The following is a 24,940-nucleotide window of genomic DNA, read 5'->3' as shown; positions in this document are numbered from 1 at the left end:
GGTCCAAATGGCTCTTTGAGTGTTTAAGGTTTAGACCCCTGGTCTAAACGTATCAATATAAAGTTGAAGTATAAAACCTTCAGGTACAAGATAGAGTCTAGGTGTGCTAAGTAATTGTGCCATTTGTTTATATTTCAGTTTATAGGTTAAACTGCTCACATTTTAGTGACTTTAATTACCACAAATCACATTCAGGTGTACATTCACATCTCCCCACTAACAACACACATAAACACACACTCGCACGCACTCACACACGCACGGGCACACACGCACTCGCGCACTGACACACACGCGCACTTACACACGCGCGCACGCACACACTCACGCACGCGCACACACGCGCACGCACACAGGCACGCACGCACGCACACGCACGCACGCGCACGCACGCACGCACACACGCACGCACGCACACACAGACACCAGACTGGTCCTGTATGGAGGCGTACTCATGTTGTCATGTTTGTCCAGTGAGCAGCATTAACCTAAAGAGAGCAGAACAGAAGTGAGAAGCTGCCTCTCCAGCTGCTTATTGATCCCCTCTGCCTGCGTGCAGTCAGGATGAGTCTAATACATCATGGGCCGCTTCTGCCTGCGCCTCCGTGGACAGATCCTAATGAAGCCAGAGCTCACTCTCTACTGCACAGCATCCCTCTCTCTCTCTCTCTCTCTCTGCTACCACCCAAGCCCAGCAAGTGCTGCAGGGGACAAATGCTACTCTTAATACACACACACACACACACACACACACTCTCTCTCTCTCTTTCTCTCTCCAACCTTCTCACAGCTGCCACTCCTAAGCAACAGAGCCACATGTCTTTGCTCCTGATGGAGCACAACCGCGAGATGACAGATGGGGGGAACTGAAGAGAGAAGTCACATTTTACTTGTGGTTTCATTGAACAGTATGTTCTGTACTGGAGGGAAAACACTAGCAGCTTTTAGACACTTTTGACAAATCCTTTAATGTTCACTAGTGAGAACTTCAAGACAATTTTCAACAATGAGCTCCATATCTAATTATTTTTTTAAGTTAGATTTTAGGCTTTAAACAGACAAAGAGAACCGTCTGTAAGGATTTCTGCATGCAGCGTGCGAGTCTCACTATTGTCCTGGATTGAGAGCAATGAAATCCTGCCGACATCTTAAAAAGTACAAAAACACTGATGCTAATTCAGCTGGAAGTGCAGCACTCATTCACTCAGTGTAACACGTAAATACTTCTAAATTAAACATAGCACCAGGCCACTTCACACTTGTTACAGTCACTTAGAAAGAATAAAGCTTTTAGAAGGTGTATATTTTTGGAACGATTGGAGTGACTGATGAAAACGAACATTCAGTTAACATTCAAATTACACAGTCCATCTGAAGAAATAAAGGTTTTATCTAAGAAATAAAAAGCATCTAGTGCAAAAGAAACAGTAGCGGTGCACAGAGATCACACGGTAGCTTGAAGACCAACAGCCAGAGAGGTTTCTTGTTAATGCGGTCAGTAATGAATGCATAAGGCGTTTCGCTCTAAAGCCTTCTTGATTAACTCTGAATAAGCAAAGCACTTGTGCAGAAAGCCTGGCTCGCGGCAGCTGAAGTGGCGCATGGTCCATGATCCCGCTCACAGTAGGAGGGCATTCTGTTAGACTAAGCAGCTGGCCTCTACACCTGAGCTGAAGGTTGTGCCCTCAGCAGATTTCTAATTGTCTCTGTTCACTCTCTAATGCAGCGGTGTGGGAAGAGTTTAGCACAGCGTCTCCAGGCTTCATTTCCAACGAGGCCGCGACCACTTGGCCTCCCTCAGACTGTTTACCGCTCTCCCCCTGAGGAGTGGAGCTTGCGAAGGTGACTGACCTCAATTTCTCTCTCTTTCCTCTGCTTTAGAGCTCATGAATAAGTGTTCATAAATAACTTTTGCTCTGTTCCTCCACACCGAAGCTCTACAGAATCATGCCACGAGTTCACTACCGATCCCCGCAGAAAGAAAGAGAGAGAGAAAACGCCCGAGCCATCGCCGGAGGGAGGCTATTACAATTAAACCCGCACTTCTCACTTTGCCTGACTGCTGTATACTCAGAATAGTGGACTATCTATTCGGTTACAAGGTATATTGTTTACTTTCTGGAAAAGTGCTTTGTAGTTGGCATTTTTTGTAGTTTTTTTTTTTTACCTTTAAAAATGGACACACAAAAACCGTACTGATATATGTCTGTTCATTCATTTTACACTGAGATAAGATGAGTGGTGTTGCTTACCTGCTTCTCACAATGGCCATAATCTGGTCCCTGATCTGGCTGGAAGAACGATGACTCTCCTCGGTTCTTGGCCATCTCAATCAGCGTCATGCATGTGCGCACGGTGGAGTTACGAGCATGGACAAAAACCATCACCTGAAATACACATACAGACAAAAACACAATAACAAGAAGTTACATATCATGGTTTACCACAGGGGTCATGTAATTTAAAGTAAAGTTCACTCGAAATGTAGGTTTTGCTTAAAAATGTGCATTAAAAAACCAAGTAAGCTAAAATTGGATATTTCTGATACACCTATAGGGAAATATAAACCTTATTAAAGTAATTTTGGAAATGTTTTTATTTACCAAGCTCATGGAAAATAAATAAAGTAATGAGCCAGTTTAATAAAAGCTGTTGAAGCTGTTGAGGCATTGGCAAGCTAGGTCTTATTTCCTCAAGCAGTGAATATAATATTTTGAGCAGCTTGGCTTACAAGTTACAGTATATGAAAGTGAAATGGACTTAAATCTGCTCAATGATCATACAGTGAAGTCAGACTGGAATTTGACTATGAACATATGATACGCTGCACAAAACATCTAACAGTATTTGCCTTAAAAGCATTAACAACATGAAGGGGAGTTTCATTATCTCAAAAGAGGAGTGGTTTAAGGTTTCAGTGGAGGTGTATTAGCTCAGATACATCTAAATAGGCGAGTACTTGGATGGAAATGATCTATTTTCTTTTTATCACCACCCCAGGACAGAAGGCTGAAGAAATTGTTAAATGCTGGAGATTGTGAGGGAATCCGGAGGTGAGCTACTGAGAGATATTTTGGTTTTTGCCCACTTTACATTACAAAGAGCATTAAAAGAAGAGACATTAAAAGTACATAGTATAGGAATACTTTTGCACATTATATCTTTAGACTGCTCAGCACAACAAATACACATTTGGGGTTTGATTAAGGAAAAAAAGAAAAAAAAGCCTAACTAGACATTGGTTGCTTCTGGACACCACTGCTTTAGATAATTAAATAAATTTGGTTCATACAGTTTATAATTTAAAAAAAAAAAAAAAATCCCATAAATTTCCAGGATTACAGGAGTTCACTGTATCTACAACTGAGTAAACCTGCTATATCTTGGATAAAATTGATCATACAGAATTTGTGGAAGTGAACAACGAATGATTCTCACAGCTGGAGTTTCTGCATTTTACAGTAATCCTTTTCCACCTATTTTGTGGAAAACACAATATCTGTAATGTACCATCCAATCAGTAGATAGTTCTTCCAAAGATAAAAAAATATATATATATAAAACAATAGTTGACAACAAAGAAAGGAAAGAGTCAGCCTGAATTTCTCATGTAGATATGCTCATTATTATGCTACTTATTAATGTCTATCTGTTTAAGAAAAATTATTACATATCCACAACTCATTGTAATGTATACCTTTTTTCATACCAACCCTCTCGGTCAATAAACGTTTAACAAACCATCAAAATGGAGGGAAAAATAAACCAAACTGTGATCTGTGTGATTTTGACCGTGTCAGGATCGTTGGTATCAGATGGGCTGGTCTGAGTATTTCTGTAACTGCTGATCTCTTGGTATTTACACACAAAATCCTCGAAGGTTTACTCAGAAGGGCAGAATAAAGCAAAAACATCCAGTGAGCAGCGGTTCTGCAGATGGAAATGCCTTGTTGATAAGAAAGGCCAGCGGAAAATAAGTGAAAGGCTACAGTAACTCGGATTATCATTGTGTACAATCGCAGTGAGAAGAAAATCATCTCAGAATGCACAGCACATCAAACCGCAAGATGAACGGACTACGACAGCAAAAAACAGGTCGTGTTCCCACTTCTGTCAATGAAGAACTGAAGCTGAGGATGCAATGTGCGCAAGCTCACCAAAACTCATCATTCGTAGACTGGAAAAGACACCATACTGTACGTAGTCTGGTCTAATGATTATTGAATTCTCCAGAGGCACACAGATGGTAGGGTCCGAACCTGGTACAAACATTGAATCCAAAGGTAGTGTAACAGTGTAGGGAAATGTTCCTGGCACATTATGGACCTGTTAACACCAATCATCACTTGAATGCAACAGCCTATTTGAGTATTGTGGCTGACTCTGTGCAACCCTTCATGGCCATAATTTCACATCTTCTAAAGGCTACTTCCAGCATGATAATGTACCGGGTCACAAAACTAAACAGTTGTGAGAGTTTGCCTCTATCGATAGACTCAAAATAGAAAGTAATTCCTTCATGTCACAAGAACAAGACAAAACTAGATCCATGACTCAGGTGATACTACAAAAGCCAGGGCTTTTTCCTTCTCCCTCTCTCCCTTTCTCTCCCTCTCTGTACAACTGAAGAACCTGTATCCTGTAGTATGTCCATGGCCACAGGGGGACACAGCAGCGTACAGCAACATCTTTTGTGAAAGGACAAAGGAGTGTAATTTTTCTATTATACTCAGACTGCCCTTGCAAATCAGTCAATACCCTAGACAAAAACAATCAATAACAGAAATACAAGACAGTTATGAGATGGTAGCAAAAGACCTCTCTACCCCTCCTCTCCTGCCTTTTGCTTGTCCTTTGAGGACACAGTAATGTACTGACAGTAAGGAGAAAAGCATGGCCACAATGTACCTGCTTTCTCTGCCTCTTTGTGTGTGCGTTTCTCCTTGCACACATTTTTCATCTAGCTCTCTCACTCTCTCAGAATCACACACACACACACACACACCTCTGCACTTTTCTCAACTACGGATTCGGGTTGAAAAAAATATCACAGTCAGCTTTCTTTAACACATTCTATCTCACTCTGACCGTATCAATACTGAATTCCAGCCATGTTTGGGAATCAGGTTCCACATCTACAACTAAATAATTACACATTTATGCAAAACATAATTTTGTCTCTAATCTAATGTGTCTAAAATACAAAAACTGGTCAATTATACCAGACAAACAGACAGACAGATAGATAACGATCACATTTAAGACTAGATATCTAATTCCCAATCCCCAATGTCTTTATACGATATGGGATTAAGGGATTAGCCTGTATTTGTATCATTTGTGATGAAACATACAGACATCTTAATCTCTTCTTCAGCATCATGTTTAATGCTCATGCTCTGTTCACTTTGCAGGGGATTTCTCACTGAGCAGGCCATTTCTATCCATTTTACAGAAGAACACTGAATCCTGAGTTTTGTTTTATATTCATCAGACCACCCATTCTGATATATTACATACATATTACACCTTATTAATCTCAGATTAAAAAATACCTCAGTCAGGTCTGTGATTTATTTTTTATGCTTTGTTTTCCTTGTGTTCATTAGAGAAATCCAACTAAGCCATGTCATGTCAGGTTGTTAAACGTGTTTACTGCTGAATGATAAAATGGATCATTTGAACTATAAGAATATTCTTATTTGTAGACTAGGTGTACTGAACATGTTTGATCCACCAGATATGAGCCACTGGATGTTTATGCTGCTATGAACTACTAGTGTTCAAGTGTGCCATGTAGACCAAAAACCTCTGGGTAAATCTCCGGTCAGTGAAAAAAAAAAACAACAATCACCTGTTCCACCAGGCCCTAATGTTTAAAGTTAATAACTGCAAAGAGAAACCCAAATGTATTGATTAAAGATGATGAATGAAGTGTTATACAGAAAGTATCATGTGACGGATATTTGCAGAAATGGGTAGCATGGTGGTGTAGTGAGAAATGTTGCCACTTCACAGCTTCAGGGTCTCCAGTTCACTCCTGAGCTCGAGTTACTGTCTGGACGGCGTTTCCGTGCATGTCCTCCATATGGGCCTCCTCCTGTCTGTAAGTGTACTGGCTATTTTAAATGGCCATATGAGTGTAAATACGTGTGTAAATGTGTGTATGCATGGTGTCCTGAGATGGACTGACAGCCCACCCAGAGTGGATTCCTGCCTCATGCCCGGTGTTCCCAGGATAAGTTATGGCTCCATCACGAATACTGAAGATATATGAATGAATATTTGTAGAAAGGGTTGCTTGAACCATGTAGAATAATAGATCAAAAGGGTAAAAATAAAAGTTTTTGAACTTCAAAAGATTTGTAAAACACTAACGGTTTATGGTTGAGTGAAAGTCTTCTGTACAATGGTCTGACGGACATTGATAGTCATATACTATACAATCAAGAATTTGTGGACAACTGACCATCACAGACATGTGTGCTTGTGTAACACCCCGTTCCATATTTAGTCCTGCTGTTATAACAACCTCCACTCTTCTGGGAGGGCTTTCCACTAAAGACTTTGGAGCTTGACTGTATAGATTCACTCATTCAGACAGAAGAGCGTTTGTGAGGTCAGGTGACGATGTTCGAGGATGTTTCGATGTTTCAGTTCATCCCAACGATGTTCAGGAAGATTGAAATCAGAGGCCAATCCAGTTCTTCTACATCAATCTGTTTGTGCCCAGAGACACTGTCCTACAGATTTGGACCTCCGGTGTAGCAAAACTAACGTAATGCTACAGCTTACAAAGTCTTTCTATACAATTCTTCTGTACAAGTTTTAAAGGCTCACAGAGTTGTACTGAACAGGGGTCCACATACATTCGGTCCAATGGTGCATTTAAGGAAAAGTAAGGTATATTCAGCAAACGGAAGTCTACAGAGAACCCTAAGTGTAGAACAGCATGAGCACTGGGCACAAGGTAAGAAAATTCATGCTGATCCATCGCAGGGCACAAAGTTTGGGCCATAAAAGGAAACTGTCTGGAGCTGTGAGGCAACAAAACAACTCTGCCCACTGCACCATCCCGAACATAATGTGTTATATACAGTAACTATACAACTCCTATTATCAATAATGGCTAAAAACAATATGACTCACCGTGCGACAGCAACGCCTCACTAAGTAAAAAAGAAAACAATTCAATAAAAAAAAACTCAATGCCTTGTCTCTGGCTCTGTTTTTTTTTTATTTCTTTTTTTACTTTTTTTGTGCTGAGGATGTCTTAGAGGAGGCGTTTGTTTACCTGCCTTTTCCGGCAAGCAGACTTAGCAATTTGGTGTTTATCACAATAATGAGGTCGTACAGATAATTGTCAGTTAATTAAACCGTAATTGCTAATTTAAGTACAGCCTCCCAAAATAAACAAATAATAAAAAAAAGAGACACATACTTGAACACCTGCCAGTGTGTTTTCTACCACCACCCAGAGCAATCTGCATTTCTTCACTGTGCCAGAAAGAAAGAGGGAGACAGAGAGAAACACTCACCTGAAGAGAGAACACTAAACAGCTGTTTGAACAAGCTGCTTTACTAGTGCAACAATGTTTATTTATCACAAGACCTTCCAAACCGAAGATTAGTGACAGTACGCTCTATGAGCATGAACGATCCTGTCTGAAATGATATTTAATTCGTTTACAACCTTAAAAAAGTCACATGAAGAAGGCTTCAGTTTCAGACTTCAGTAAAAAAAAAAAAAGAGTCTCGCAAAACAAATCTGTTGTTTTCTTTATCGCTGTCATTTCTAATACAAGCTGATATTTTCCTTTCAAGACTCAAAATGTCCCATCTAATGAATATAATTCAGGACAATAGAACCTCAAAGCACTCAAAGCTCGAAAGAACAACTGTTTTAGTGCTAAGTGAAGGGGCAGTCGTCACCAGCCCACATACACAATCTGACACAGAGCTCTTATCTAAGCGCGGATGTATAGCTGAGGCACTGAGAGTGTGTGAGAGATAACAGATGTCTGGAGGAGCAGCTCAGTGGAAAGCTGACCCATACGACGCTCTCCATGCTTCATCGCTGCATAATCAGCAACACTACTCAGACCGTGTGTCCTTCACTTTGCATAGGATGATCTAATTAAATAAAAGTCACTGTACACTGTATTCAGGTCTGATAAACAAACATCATGAGGTTTGTATAAATATATGTAATTAAAATAGGTGGTAATGCTTTATATAATTTTAAGGGACAAATAAGGTCTTGTTTTCAGTCAATATTATACCACAGTGTGGTTGAAAGCTCAAATCTGATTGGTCAGTAAATCTGCAATATTTTTGTATTGCAGCACAGGACTTTCTGGGCGTATAATGACTAATAATAATATTAATGTGCTGGTTTCAATTCGTGATTGTTGATACAGAAACAACCCATACACAGAGACTTGTAAGGCAGATGTGCCACACAATCTAAAACTTGGTTCTCTGGTTTCCATCCTGAGCATGTATTGTACTATGAGTGTTATCTCTGAATTATCCATTGTGTGTGTGTGTGTGTGTGTGTGTGTGTGTGTGTGTGTGTGTGTGTGTGTGTGTGTGTGTGTGTGAGATTGTGCCCTGTGATGAGTTGGCACCCATTCCATGGTGTGCCCTACTTAGTACCCCCAAGTCCCATATAATAGGCTCCAGGTTTTCTGTGACCTTGTGTAGGATATGGAGTCCGCAAATGAATGGATGGATGAATGGATGGATGGATGGAGTAATGAGTGGGGTAATGGAAGGATGGATGGATGGAGTGATGAAAGGAGTGATGGAAAGATTGATGGATGGAGTGATGGATGGAGTGAAAGAGTGATGAAATAAGTAATGGAGAAAATGATGAATGGATGGAATGCTGGACGGATGAAGTGATGGAAGGAGTGCTGGATGGATGGAGTGCTGGATGGATAGATGGATTACAGTATGGATTGTGTTACTCCTCACTGAATAAATATCTGTATTTCTACAAGACTGGATCTGCACTAGAATGTAAAAAGGGCTAACAATGATCAATTATTAATGTGACACTGTGGAATAAATACAAAGAAATGTGAACTTATTCCCTAAATTCAACTAATACTGTATATTAGTCTTAATTCTCAATGTAAGACTTTTAGGTTCTAGGAAGCATCAAGTAATCTAGAACCTTAAACTGAAATGCTCTCAAACAAGTGCTGGAGAATAATCAGGGATTATCTTGTGTGTTGATAAGCACACAAATCTGGAACACTGTAAAGAATGAATGAAGATATACTGAATTATATATCTAATGAAGATATAATAAGTTCTCATTATGTGATTATTCTAATAATAAATATTCATTGCTAATTGAAAGTTTTAAATAATTTCGATCCTTAAATAATTTTGCTTTCTCCTAGAAAGAAATGCTTGAATTGCGCATTACATATCGATAGAACTGCAAGCTTGAAACGAGGAAGAATATTATGTGTGAGTCTAAAATCTAATAAGGGGAAACACTGGGTGAACTTTCCTATATTCCAGCTATTTACACTTGCTGAGTTATTATATTGCAGTGAACCTGAAATTTTAGGATCATTTCCTTTAACTGTATGAAAGTTTCAAGCTCTGTGTCCTAATGAACTTCTCCCTCTCATTTTCAGAATCAGACAGAACAAAAGAACAGGTTCTACTTAACTTTTAGAAACCTATTATTTTTTTTGACGTGACCTTGTGATATTGTAAATACAAGGCCCGGTTTCATGCGGCACCTTGGGGCTCTTTCAGGACACAAAAGGCTACTCAAATATCATAATATGACGTGTAAATGTTAGCCGAACTTCTAAAGTAGCCTGGTTTTAATTAAATCAAGTCGGAAATTAAATCACAAGTGTGTTTCCAGGAATGTCAAAAAAAAAAAGTGATTTCATTAGAGAAATCTGTTTAACAATACTCATGCAGTTTATCACTAAAATGTTGTGCTCTAATTAACAACAGGACAAACACTACAATTTATTAGGGCTAATATAATATAAAATATCTAAAATATAATATAATTCATTCATTCATTCATCTTCTACCGCTTATCCGAACTACCTCGGGTCACGGGGAGCCTGTGCCTATCTCAGGCGTCATCGGGCATCAAGGCAGGTTACACCCTGGACGGAGTGCCAACCCATCACAGGGCACACACACACTCTCATTCACTCACACAATCACACACTAGGGACAATTTTCCAGAGATGCCAATCAACCTACCATACATGCCTTTGGAACGGGGGAGGAAACCGGAGTACCCGGAGGAAACCCCCGAGGCACGGGGAGAACATGCAAACTCCACACACACAAGGTGGAGGCAGGAATCGAACCCCAACCCTGGAGGTGTGAGGCGAACGTGCTAACCACTAAGCCACCGTGCCCCCCAATATAATATAATGTATAACATAATAATATAATATAATATAATATAATACGAGCTATATGGAATGAAGTGAGTAGTGTAGGAGCTGATGATAATTCTGTTTGAAACTTAATGAATGAATATGTGTATTATTCAGTTTCTCTTATTTGTGATACTGCACTGAAGCTTCCACAGAGAATAGCTGCACAGTTACTAAGAAAATAATGAGTCTGGATCACAAATTGCTCCTCATTGTTCATATTGTGAGCAGCTTACAGTATGTTCTAGAGGGAGTTTTATTTTCTATCCTGTATAATCCACCGAATCTGAGAGTGCAGATGGGTAGCTGTGACTAAACAAAGGAAGTCAAATCGAAATCATTTGGAGGGAAAAACTAAGTAATTAAATGACCTTATGATCTTGAAATAAAAGGGAAAATACTTTGAAATGTGGGCATTTTCCTTTCAAATGAAATATCTAGTAAAGAGTAGAGAGATCTAGTAGAGATCTCTCAGACACAGTGCAGAAATGCCATATATATTCTGCCGATATGGCATTTAGAGATTCGCCAACATCTCTGACACAGCACAGAGATGCCATAGCGGAAGAAATGATATAATTTGTTGCTATGGCATTTCTGCTCTGTGTCAGAGATGTTTACATTTCTATAACATTACATTTGTTACATCTGAAACATACAGATGTTAGCACATCACTATCACAATCCCTACACAATATAGCCTCAAATATCTTAAAAAAAAATCATATATTCATATAATCATAAATCATATAAAAATCAAATGTCATACATAGCAACAGGGTTAACGCCTTCTCTAATATAAAGGTTTTTGTATTTTTCTTGAGAAAAAAATACAGACTCTCAGAGTTGCTTTGAGATTGGTCCTGATTCACTTTAGCTACGATTCCTAGTTAGAAATTTTTATATCATTCTTAGAATCTTTATAAATACGAGCCCTGGTGTCTATGCCAGGAGTATTTCACTGAATTCTCCAGCCATGCACACGATGCACAAGGCAGGGTACACCCTGGACAGGATGCCAGTCTTTCACAGGGAACTCTGTTTTTTTCCCCTACTTGTATCTACAGCACTCCAACATTACATCATTATATAAAGACTTTAAAAATGACGTCTGATTTAACACAGAGAACAAATCCAGTAGTCCCTGGTTTGTTTCTGAGAATTAAAAGAGCTGGAGAGCAGCTCTGTACAGGAGCACCGGTATGCTGTCAGCTGTGTAAAACTGCAGCAGAATAAGGAGGTCAGATCACCTTGGTTTTAGCAATTCCCAAAAAGCCTGAGTGCTGCAGGCTGATATAATGAACTGTGTCTTTACCCTGATGAAAAAGCCTAGAAGTCACAGAGAAATATTGGACTAACACAGTCTACTCAAGGACACTCTGTGCACTGAAACACAACGTAATACCAAAATAAGTCACTCACAGCAAGAAGCAAAACCAAATAGATAGTTACTGACGATCTCGAGTAATAAGCATAAAATAAATTAAATACATAAATAAAACAAAGCTTGGATTCTAAGCTATGCAGAGAAACTTAAAAGCTTCTGTATTATCTCCTCTAACTGCCTAGGACAGGGGTCGGCAACCTTAAACACCCAAAGAGCCATTTGGACCCGTTTCCCACAGAAAAAAAAACACAGGGAGCCACAAAACCCTTTTGACATCTAAAATGAAGATAACACTGCATATATCGTTTTTTACCATTATGGAAAGTATAGAAAAAACTAGTGTGTTGCATTTATGAAATCAATGAACTGCTACCGAGTAAACAAAATTTTATTTCTGCAAGCAAACAAAAATATTTTGAACAGTTTGAACTAACCTTAACAAAAAAGACGCTGGGTTGAAGGTTACTTTCAAATAAAATGTTCAATGTCGAATTGAGTCCTCTTCGTATTCATGACATCAAAATTTTAACACTTAAGTAAAGTTGGCCGCATATTCACAGATTGGAGTTTCCAGAGTCAATAACTCCTGAGCCAAACGCTGTTACTACACAAATAACACCTCCTTTTTATAGTAGTAATGTAGAGAGGCAGCTACAACCCAATTTTTCCTCAAAATCATCTTTCCTCCGCATTGGACAAAATACACAAGTCTCTATGTGCAAATGGCTGAGAAACAGATTCCAAGGGACCGTCTGCAAAGTGCAAAAACCCGAAAAGCGAATACAAAAAAAAACAGTCAATAACTTCACTGTAATACACTGTACTGTGAAGTTATTGATTTTTTTATTATGAAAAATCATAAAAATTATACAAAAAGACATTTCTCCCAAATAAGTGTTGTAGTATAACTATCAGGACATCAGTGATGTGTGAGCAGGTGACAGTATACAGTGTATTACAGTGAAGTTATTGACTGTTTTTTGTATTCTCTTTTCGGGTTTTGCACCTTGCAGACGGTCCCTTGGAATCTGTCTCAGGTGTTTGCACATGGAGACTTGTGTATTTTGTCCAACGCGGAGGAAAGATGATTTTGAGAAAAACAAAATATGACGCATATTTTGAGCGACAAAAAAATTAAACACGGTTTATTTTAATGTTACAAGAGCAAAATCTTTGAATTTTTTTTAAACTAACTAAAATAAAACTAAATTTAAATAAAATATTTATTTTCCAAATCTACAGGGAGCCGTAGCAGAGGGATGAAAGAGCCACTTGCGGCTCCGGAGCCGCGGGTTGCCGACCCCTGGCCTAGGAGAAGACTTCCACTGAGTAGAGGTCTCTATGATAAAAGTTAAAGGTGGATTGAACACATGAATCTGATGAACCTAAATCTATCAGGTACACTACAGTACCCCTTTCTCTCAGAACAGCCAGTTCTTTGTGGCATAGATAAGAAGGGTAATTTGTTGCATTAAAGGGAATGGACATGGACGCAGATAAACCATGTCATTCAAACCATAATTCATTGGCACAACGTGTGTCCCATGAAAATGCACTTTATTATAGCACCACCACCACCATCCTGAACTGCTGATACAAGGCATGTTGGGTCAATAGTGTCATGCTGCTGAAGCAAAATACTCCTACTGTCTGCATGACGCAGGATGTGGTAGCTTAGTGGTTAAGACCAACGATTAGAAGGTCATGAGTTCTAATCCCAAACATCCAACTTAATCATCAATTGCTCTGTTGAATATAAATGGGCTAAAAAAAAGAGCTGCTCTGGATAAAGCGTCTGCCAAATGCCGTAATGTAAAATCAAGATTCAGGTCAAAGATTTTTTTTTTTTTTTTCCAGTTTAGGTGAGTCTGTGCTCACTGTAGCCACTGATTCGTGTTCTTAGCTGACAGAAGTGGAGTCCCATATAGTCCTTTTCTATTGTTGCCCATTCACCTCAAGGATCAAATTGCTGTGCATTCTGAGATGCTTTTCTGCTGACCATGGCTGTTAAGACCAGTTACCCTAGACTTGCAAAATATCCTGGATGACTTCACAGCTCAGAAAGTCAGTTAGAAAAGAAAATCGGACTAAAACAGCTAACTTGCTCTCCAGCTAACAGCTAAGCTCTTTCAAGATCCAAGAACAAAATACATACTGCTTACTGTGCTCTTCTTGCCTCTCTTATTTCTTTCTTCAATTCGATTTAAAAAAATAGCTAGAAAAGGTCCAGGAACCTTTGCAACAAATGTTATTTAGTGGGTTGTTTTTATCATGTCGAAGCCTTGAGGGAGTAAAGGCTCAAGCTGTTACTGAAATCTTCCTGAAGCTTATTAATGCTCTGTCTGCCGGTCCAGGTCTCAACAGAGGAGCTAAAGGGGGTACTTCATAAAGAAAATTCCATCCATCATATGCCCAGATGAAATTAATATATGTCACCGGCAGTTCTGACAATTTAATATCAAGCTGTGAGAGTAGCTCCTCTCTATGGCGCTATGGCAGCATGCCTAGAAATCACAAATATACTGCAGATCCACATAACAGCCCCAGCTGCTTAAAGCAGAACTCAATCAGTGCCGTCTTTGGTAGGAAAGGAGAAAAAAAAAAAAACCCAATAGACATACCCGTTTAGAGAGGCATCGTGTGCATGGCTGGAGAATTCAGTGAAATACTAATAGATTTTCCCACTTCACACAGGGTCATGACTGCCCTAATCAGAATACGTGTGAAAAAGCAGTTCAGCTGTGTGTGAAGTGAAAATATGGACACTTTAAATGATCACTTGACCCAGGCTTAGGAAATCAGCAAGAGGCTGAAATGTTTGCTTTATGTTACAGGTATAACGTGGTTTGATGTTTTGGGGAAAATTGACAGAATTTTAAATAGTGTGTAGGAATCGGTTAAACACATCAAGTGTATTTTTAAAAGTTTTGGGGGGAAAAAACAGCTTTAAAAACATCCTGCTTTTGAGTTGTCAAGGAAATTCTGCATTATGCAGAGAGACAGGGCTGTTCGGCAGGAAATTCTGAAGCACAGGTTATCCAACAGCTCAAGTATGTTTTACATCGTCATCCCCAAAAAATAATGGCCAAGGACCTGTTTTACTGTTAAAATTTCCAGCACGGCTTAAGCATCAGCATGCTGAAAATCTGAGTTCTGATCCTGATCGACGAACGTTAGGCGGAGACATCGTCAGTCAGGTCACAATCACAGAGCTCTGAGCTGACAATAAAGCACGACACAGCCCTAGCTAACAATAGCATGCTAGATAAAAGACAAGCTCTTGCTAAAGAAAAGAAAGAGTTTGTTCATTTATCTAGTACTCCTCTCTGAGTCATGAGATTAATCCTTAATGAGCAGCTCACAATAACAGTTTGGGCAGCAGAGAGGAATCCCTAAAGCTTACATATTACAGATCTATGGCACATTTGCGTCAAACTCAAGGTTTACGAGCAAAATGTGGCCTGCCACCTTGTTTCATTCGGGTCTGAGGAAACGTGATGATAATTTTGAAACTAGTACACTACTGCTTTTGCCTAGTACAATACTGCTTAATATTTTCACACTAGACTGACCTTACAGCAGGTCAGTAGCATAGTGTCGGCCCTCGTTCCCACTCAAGCCACTGAGTTTGTGAAATGCCATCCCAGTGCTGAAATACCCATTTAAATCAACACATCAGTCACGGTGCACATCAGTCTCGTGTCCAAATCACGGACTGCATCTCCCAGTGAAGGGCTGAGAAAACAAAAGCTGATGCAGGACAAGACAATAGAGACGAGAGACTTATGATATGTACGATCTTGGAATATCTTGGAATTTTAATTCTTGTTCTTACCAGTATACTCATTATATGTAAAAAGAATATAGCTCATATAAACCATTGCACGATTATTCATTTTCAGTAGTAGACTAACCAGAGAAACATAAATAAATAGAATAGAATAAAATAGTGGACTAGTCGACTACTTATCCATAGTTAAAACAAAAATCATATTCGGGTGCTTAAAATATACTTTCAACTAACTCAGAATCCTGCATTTCCCAGCATAGTCTTACATAACGTGAAGCTGACTACAAAATGTTTCATCTTGTGTAAAATATTACATTAAGACTGTTTTTGAACCATCTGTCTGCATCTCTTTACCGTCTGTCTAGCTCGCTGCTTTTACCATCTCCATGACTAGTCAACATCCTCATAGTGATGTGACATAACCCTGACTATATATTAATAAAGCTTTATTAAATGATATGATTACAGCTCATGCAGCTGAAGAGTTTGTTGGTGTTTTGTGAGGTTATTCGTGTTAGACACTAAGAAAAATAATAATAAGCTTAACTACTTCATAGCTAGTTTTATGGCCTTTTAAGACCTGGGCAGAATTTGTGACGGACACCGTTGCTAAAAATGACAAACAAACAATAACTTAAAAAAAAAATAAGAAAGAAAAAAAGAAAAATCACATTAAACCTTTAGACTAGTTCTTCAATGCCAGCATTGTATTTATTGAGTGTTGGTGTGCATAACGTGCTGTCCGTGTTGTGGGAAGTTTGAACTGTTCCACCAAACAGATGGCTGTAAATAAGCAGGCTGTTAAGTGTAGTGCAGATTTTGTTAGACGCTGAGAAATTCACATGATCTCCTGCCCTGTCTCAACTTAGTCTCCCTAGCAATGAGGCTCACTTTACCTCCTTCATCTTTTTCCTTCACTGATTTTTTTTTTTTTTTTTTTTTTTTAGACAATACTATTCAGGTAGCATTAATGCTAATTAAATGAATTAACTGCAACAGTGATCACTCTGTTGTGGCGCCATAGTGCTGGAAGCAAATGTTCATTACTTCATATTGGCAATCATTCCCTTTTAATAGCTCCAGGCCAAGAGTCAAGGATGCAATATGCAGTTTCAGAGTTATTAAGGATTTACGTGATGATGTGCTGATGCGTGCTCTGTGGCCAGAAGACTGTAATTCAAAAGTACTTTAATCCAATAACCTAAAGGACTAGACTTCCCTTTTTTCATGAGATCCTGCATAGAAATGAAGTGAGATTTAAAACATTCTTCATGTAAAACCCTCACAGTTCGATTGTGGTGGTTGTGTTATCGCACATTTTCATCACTACGGACTATTGAGCATTTTAAAAATTGAAAAATGATTGAGTATTGACTGTCATGCAAGCGGCTAATGTGCTAAGCGTCTGTGTGTGTGTGTGTGTGTGTGTGTGTGTGTGTGTGTGTGGAAGGGGACACAGGAAGCTCATTACTGTGAGCAGATGGGCAGAATAAGAGAGGGCTGAATTCACAGCTTTTCCTGTCCCTTTTGAGATTGTGAGTGTGGGAGATAAAAAGACATAAGGGGCAAGCAGACATGCATATACACACAAGCAGGCAAATAATACACACACACAAACACACACACAGCATTTTTAGGTTCATCTTTTTGTATTCCACAGTTATTAAGGATTAGCAGTATGGTATGTTATCTGTTGGTCTGTCTGTTGAAGTGCATGATGAGGGTTTCTAGTGATTAACACAAGTACTGTCAAGTGGCAGCGATGTTTGATCATAACTATTAAATAGGCAGCAAAGAATTGATACTCAAATGCATTTGCAGTTCTTTCCTGACTGTCTGACTGCGGCACTAAACAAAATTGTTCCTGAATCCATACAGTGCACAATTTGCCCGAAAGAACATCTTCAGAGATTCGACCTGAGATCAGTGTAACGCAGGTAATGGCAGCTGAATATGCACTAATAACTGTTCACAACTCACAAACAGAAAACCTGCTTTCTTCCTTGCGACCGTGTCGCACATACGGAACGTCCTTTCAACACACTTACTACGGTTTATCTGTATACTATACAGCTGTAGAAGAGTTATGATTTATAATCCCACTCTCCAGTGTCACCCAGAAGATGATGGGTTTCCTTTCGAGTCTGGTTCCTCTCGAGATTTCTATCTCAAGTCGTGCCAGAGTTTTTCCTGTGACACCGTTGCCTCTGGTTTACTCATTATGAATCTTAATCTACAGCCAGATTTTGGCAAAGCTGCTTTGGGACAATGTCTATTAAAAGGAACAGGATCGCTGTGTAAAATATATACTTAATTACTTCATTAACATATGAAAAGCTTCTTCATAAATGCGGTAAGATTGCACACTTTCTTTCTTTTAGATGAAAAAGTTTAAAAACACGTTATGACAGTTATGTGAGGCACTGAACTGTGGGAGGTAACTACCGGTCTAGAGAGACTAAAGATAAAAGACAATTATTTCCATGTCAGACGTGAGACACTAGAGCGCTTTATTTGGCTTTGAACAAAACAGTTTTATATTTCTACAACAGAGGTACAGCCTCCTCTCTCAATTGAATGCTAAATGCTGAGCTGAACTAAAGACCTAAGCTCGTCAAATAACATAGGTCAAGCGTGTGTGTGTGTGTGTGTGTGTGTGTGTGTGTGTGTGTGTTGGGGGGGTCTGGGAAAACCTGTCAAATGTTGCTGTCACAGGCAGCCAAAAACACAAAAAAGGTCAAATTTCTGTTTTTCGCCCTGTTACATTGTTTCACATTGTAAAAAAAAAAATTATAAAATATCATTATCACTGACATAATTAACATAAAAACAACTATATTTTAACAAACTAATGTGGATTTTTTTTCTAAATGTACACTTCAATATTGCTTTGGCTCTTTCTGCAACGATGCCACCGGGTAAGAAGCTAATTTAAAAAGCACATTGGAAAATATGTCTAAAACCTTGCTATCTAAGTGTGATTTCCTCACAGAGTGAACTTCATGTGTTGATAGTTATGTGCAAAAGCTAAATGAAGACGAGCCTCAGTAACGTTTATGGTGTTCGGGAGACGCTTTTATCCAGAGCAAATTATAGAAATGAAATTTATTACATTTTAAATTTAGCTAATTTATTCAACTGAGCAGTTGAGAGTTAGAGGGCTTTGCCTTATGAGCCCAGCAGTGGCACCTTGGTGGTGCTTTTAACGTTGATCAGCAGCTCAACTCCTTCACCTCTTCATAAATATACAGTAGGACATATATTGAAGTAAAAAGATTTTCCCAGGCTGGCCAAGTTCTTTATGTTTATTCAAATCTATATTGTGCGCCGGCATGCTAGACAATATAGGATGAAGCATGCACCTTGGAAATAGAGTCATTATTTATGTTATCTGCTGAGTTCTCAAGCTGTCAGAATGACCACAACAAACACACTTCCTGTGTACCGCTGTTCTACAGAGATATGGACTACGTTTTAAGTCATCCCGTCACTCACTGACATAAATGTATGTGCACGCTGAATTGTTATGTTCTTCACGGGTCACCTGCTTTCAAACCGTAAACTAAATATCACGGCTTTATTGCAGCCCAGCGTTCTTTTTACAACAATCAGCTTCTGATTGATTATAGTTTGGGAGGAAGAGAACTTTCAATAACTAAATCTGAGAAAACTAAAAATCTTGGATCAAGCAGGAGGAATAAGTGAGTGAGCAGCAATTATAATTCTCTGGGCATGGATGTGGTATTTAAGAGTCTTTTAGTTTAGTGATTTGTGCATCTCTGAATGCGAGTAAGAGGCACGAGTCATAAACTGCCCTGGAGTGGAGAAGTCTGTGAGATGCTAAAGGAACAGGCTGAGCTGCTCTGGGTCTGATTTAATGTCATTATCAGTATTTTGGACTCTTGCTATGGACATATCCAGACTCCAGGGCTTTTTATTCTTTTTTAAATGAAACTATATTAAGCTGCCAAGAAATGGACTTTGTGTAGAGTTGTTTTTTTTCTATTCTCATCAGGGAAACTTGCATGAATACATGCAGTCCTTAGTACATGTGACTTTCAAGCTGTGGATAATGATGGCATTAGGGGAAACACACACAAACACACACAAACACCTACACACACAATACCTGATATCCAGCTTTAATCTGCTTCAGTACTTTGTCGTAGCAAACCTCTTCCATGTCATGCAGCTGCTGAATCTGAACATGGCACACAGAACACACAGATGAAGGTTTGCACTGTACTGTAAAATCTTTCATCCCTGAAGACAATGATTTTATATATCATACATTATATATATATATATATATATATATATATACATATATATATCATATCTCACATAGCTCGTATATCTCAAAATCCATCCATCCAATCAACTGTGTTAAGGTTATTGTTGTGTTGGTTACGGTCAATTATGTTATGCTAATGTTTTTTTTTAACTGTCAAGCATTTTTCCCTTCATTTAATTTTCCCTACATTTATATATATATTTTTGCCCAAGTAAAAGATGCCAGACTTTATTCACATTAATGAACTCCACCAACTCATTCTTTGGCACTTCTATGCATTATTCAAGCTAAGTCAAGACAAGAGCACAGCCCAAAACAATAATTCTGTTAGGTAAGGGGAATGTGGCAGGGCCTCCACAGTGTGTTAAATAATATCAGACCGTTCAATACACTTATGCAATTGTCAGTCATTGCAGAGTCCTATGTCAAGTGGTTCATTTGCTATATTTTTTGGTGTGTGTGTGTGTATATGTTTTTTTTTTTTTTTTTTTTTTTTTTTGGGGGGGGGGGGGCTGCCTTGACATTGTGTTTCATTAGGGTGATGTGCAAAAAAATAAATAATAATAAAAATTAAAAAATTAAAAAAAAAAAAACAAAAAAAAAAACACACGGTTACCTTGTTTGTAGTCTTAATTCCAACAAAGGTTTGTCCGAGGGGAACAGGACGAAAGCGGCCGTCGAAGAAGAACAGGCCGATGTACGGGTTCACATGCAGGAATGATGCCACGTCCAGGTAATTAGGCAGCGTAGCAGACAGGCCCAGGATGCGAATCATGCTCTGAGTTGACTCCACCTGCACAAATAAACAATGTAGCACCAGTCTTCCAATGGAAAGACAGATTTTTTGAAAACAGTGAGATTTACACTGCATTCAAATACAGACAGCTGAAGCAAGGAACAAGCTGTTACTCAGCATAGCCCAAGAATGATGAAATAGCCCATGGTTTTATTTTGACTGTTGAGCGTCTCATTACATGCTTTATATTATATTCAAATATTGTTCTCTTTCATTACAGACCTAATTAGGAATATGAACACCAGATAATAAAGTCTAATAATAGTTAGAATTGATTGAGCCACTCACTTATCAACAAATGTATTTTATTCACGCACTGACTGGATAAAGCAAATAAGACCAGCACACGGTGTTACATGAAGTAGAGCATTCTGCATGTCAAATGCCCAGTAATGATCGAGTGAAAGAAAAAATGGACATGAAAGAGGGAACGGAGAGAAAGAGACGGTGTGTGTGGTGTGCATATGACAGAGAGCGCTCTGTCCCTCCTGTTGTGTACTTGACAAAGGAGATTGGTTAGACTTTTAATATGATGCACTAGCTGTCTTGGTAATCTAGAAATCTCACACCGAGTCACTGCCTGCAGGTACAAGGCAAAGCTCTCAGATCTGGCACTACGAATGAGAAATATCACTATAAAACAGGCCACTGTAACAATACAACACAGACCATTTCCACTAGATTCGTCTTATCACTGCTGATCATCTACCTATCTGTCGAGAGCAGCGTCCACCTTCATCACCTCAAACGCAAATACCTTCAGTCTTGATCCGCTTTCAAGCATCGGGTGTGTTTCCGAACGGATCTGAGGTGTAGCGCTTTTTTCTTCAGTGACGGACTGACAGCAGAAATCTTTATTAAGACAGCTGCACTGAGCAAGAGCAGACAGCAGACATGTCATGTTTTCAAGTCTATTCCAGCCAATTCGCTAGCACTCAAACGTACTTAAAAATAAAGATTAAAATAACAAAAAAAATGTTTTTAATATTTAGAACATTAGCAGAACGCAAACCATCATTCACGATCTATTTAATATACTTTACCCTGGCACACAATGAAGGACACTTTTACAGATTGTCCTCTATTAAATAAAAAAAATAAAAAAAAATGTGGCACGTCTTCATAAACAGCTTTACTGAAAGCATTTTTATGTCTGAAAGGAAGCGGTAATGATCCTCAGAGGAAATCTTGCCCCATGCTGAGGATTTGAAAAAAGGGCAGGGTATAAAATAAAATATGCTTATTGAACGATTAACACTAATTGCCTGATTACCACTAATTTACATATTAATTATTCGTGCCGATCTGGCACGATCAACTTCTGCCAAACACAGACACTGATGATAAGGTGTGCGAGTTCACTTTAAAACAGGACTTTGTAACTTTGGTCCTTCAAACTTGCCGAGATTGTTTTTTTTCCCTGGCCTTTCTCACAAATCTTATGATTACAAACGGGCAGTACGTATTCAAGGACTATTCGTAAAATCACTAATTAGAGAGATTAGAGAGCAAAATGTCACTATCTGCGGTATATGACTTTCTCTTCAGTTGTAAACAGCAATGTGACTGTAATAGATTTAGCTATACGACTGGCAAGTAGCAGTTAGTGAGAAAAAGACATTCTAACTGCACAGAGTTGTAGCACTGGAAAGCACACTGACCACAGTGTAGTGCATCATGAAGTACTGCGCTGCATGCAGTCAGAGGAGACGCAGCAGAGAATGATTATAATTATACAAATGCAGTTAAGAACATTAAGCAGCAGTATAAGTAATCTGAGTCACTGATGCAGAAATTAACTTTATAAGCTAAAACTACCACTTATTAACATGCATAGACCGTTTTCTCTGGAAAACCAACCATCTAGATGAACTTTGCATTAAATAATTACGGACCGTAGCAGCTGTGGTTGGACTTATGCACGAGCCAAGCCCAAATCACCCCAAATGATTGGCAAAATAATTCATTTTTATAATCTTTGTAAAACATTTATATTGCATGTTGTCATGTTTGACTTGTCTTTATTGGTTTTTAACAATGGTGCAATTATGTGAATTAGTCAACTGACAATGCCAGATTGGCTATCATGGCAAAACCTGATAGATGGGAAACTTCAAAAACAAAACTTCATTACAAGGTACATTTACATTTCCAGGATTTGGCAGACGCCGTTATCCAGAGCATCTTACATTTTATATGATTTTAAACAAGTGAGCAATTATGGGTTAAAAGCCTTGCTCAGGGACCAGCAGAGGCAGCTTGGTGGACCTGGGATTTGAACTCATGACCTAGGCTACCACATTCCCCATTATATGTAAATCACCAAAAACTAAAAAACAAAAATAAAACAAATAAAGGAAAAAAAAACGTCAAAAAGACCTATACTTGTAATTTCATTTCGGGGGTTGCATTTTGTCTAGCTTTATTGAGGCTTTTGTTCACAGGGCCATATGGCTGACTGTTCACAAATGTACAGTACAGTGTGTTGTGTGGGCTAGCTGAAGGTTTTCTATTCAGACATTTTGTGATAACCAGCACACAAGCAGCATGTCAAGACTACAGACTATGAATGTAACATCTCAAGAAGAACACATTACTTCGGTATAATCAAGTCAAGAAAAAAAAGATATGATTCGAACTGGAACATTTTCTCTAGGTATACGCTGAGTATCTATTTCTGTGTCACAGAATGACTGGGGAACATTGGTAAAGTGCTGGAAAAAAAATAGAGAGAGAAAAGTCTGAAAAGTTTGACATTGTTTGCCTGAGTTATGAAATGTAAACTACTCCGACCAACTACTGCCCACACAGACAAAGCTGAGTTTTGCAGTTGGAAAAAACTAGAACAGAGCATTAGACCAGTAGTTGAAAAACAACAAGCACTTTCTACACGGCTTACTAGTGGAACAAGAAGGTAAGTGGGTCTCAGAAAGTGGCAAATATGGTAAACCTGTGACCGTTTCGGAGTGTGTATCCCGTCCTGGAGGAGTGGGCACGATGAATGACAGAATCCAGCAGCTTCAGCTAGGAGAGCCAAAATAAGTGCCATGCTTCACTGCCTCTAAAACAGATCCGCAGAAGATTGAGGTGCCACACTGATCTAAATGAATTCCAGCACAAAGAATCTTCTAGATTTTAAGATACTACACACATTTTACGATCAGGTTTGTTTTTCTGCCCTTAAAGGGGAAAAAAAAAAAAAGCTGCTTATCACTTAGTGCAGTTTCCCCTCTCATCCATCTTTTATTGATAAAGCCACTCATTTTTCTACTTCTGCAGGCAAAGTCTTGCTTGGTAAGCATGATCTTAATAATTCAAAAGGTTTAAAAAAGGGTATCTGGGGTTTGGAGTTGATTCTGAGCTCACACACAGTGTAAAACATGGGAAGGCCAATTTCTACAATGTCTCCATGCTTGTAACATAACAAGATGTATGCTGATGGCCTGGAGTAACAGGTGAAATTCTGGAAAATAGCCAAACATGACAATAGGTTGGGTTTCAACCAAAATTGATTTTGCGGCCTAGAACATATGTTGACAACTTCATATGTTGACAACTTTTCAAAAAAAAAAAAAAAAAACTATATTTCATCAATCTAGCAAGTAAAAGCTTTTATGAACTTTCTAAACCCACCTAGACGTTCTGCAAAGATTTGAAGAGGGAAAGGGGGATTATGGAGTGGATAATACCTGTACATCATTGTCACCATAGTGACCGTGTTTCCTCACACAAAGACTTAGGGGAAAAGAAAAAAAGAAGAAAAACAAGTCTTTCTTTTCCATTCGTTTGCTTGGCTAAATTCAAGTCTTAAAATATTAGGTCTAAATTTGCTCAATAGTTTACTGGATAACTGAATGTTTTTAACTTGCAACTACCTATTACTCATTCATTCATTCATTCATTCATCTTCTACCGCTTATCCGAACTACCTCGGGTCACGGGGAGCCTGTGCCTATCTCAGGCGTCATCGGGCATCAAGGCAGGATACACCCTGGACGGAGTGCCAACCCATCGCAGACCTATTACTCTGTTTCTCTAAAATTCAATACATGTTATCTTAAAGCATACATTATATGGCCAAAGGTTTGTGGACACCTGACCATCAAACCCATGCATGCTTACTGAACATCCCAGTCCAGATTTAGTCCTCCTTTGCGTATATAATAACCTCCATTCTTCTGGGAAGGTATTCCACTAGATTTTGAAACATGGCTGTAGAACAGCCACTAGAACATTAGTA

The 24,940-nt window shown here is 38.8% G+C and overlaps 1 protein-coding gene across 3 annotated transcripts in view; it reads right to left on the bottom strand.

Annotated features, from left to right (window-relative positions):
• Positions 1-24,940, bottom strand: part of ascc3 (activating signal cointegrator 1 complex subunit 3) — a 147,728-nt gene that overhangs the window by 50,406 nt on the left and 72,382 nt on the right. For 2 of the 3 annotated variants that reach the window (XM_060870035.1, XM_060870036.1), the window contains exons 12-14: positions 20,521-20,697; positions 19,740-19,811; positions 2,253-2,387 (exon numbers count right to left, since the gene is read on the bottom strand). In XM_060870035.1, coding sequence (XP_060726018.1) covers positions 2,253-2,387; positions 19,740-19,811; positions 20,521-20,697 — 384 coding nt within the window. Of the gene's footprint in view, positions 1-2,252; positions 2,388-7,444; positions 7,498-19,739; positions 19,812-20,520; positions 20,698-24,940 lie in introns of those variants that run through there. The other variant, XM_060870037.1, reaches the window with a different exon arrangement.

The sequence above is a fragment of the Tachysurus vachellii genome, chromosome 5 (genome assembly GCF_030014155.1).
Source record: "Tachysurus vachellii isolate PV-2020 chromosome 5, HZAU_Pvac_v1, whole genome shotgun sequence".
NCBI classification, from domain to species: domain Eukaryota; kingdom Metazoa; phylum Chordata; class Actinopteri; order Siluriformes; family Bagridae; genus Tachysurus; species Tachysurus vachellii.
The sequence above is the reverse complement of the archived record's forward strand: the minus strand, read 5'-3'. Positions and strand labels throughout refer to the sequence as shown.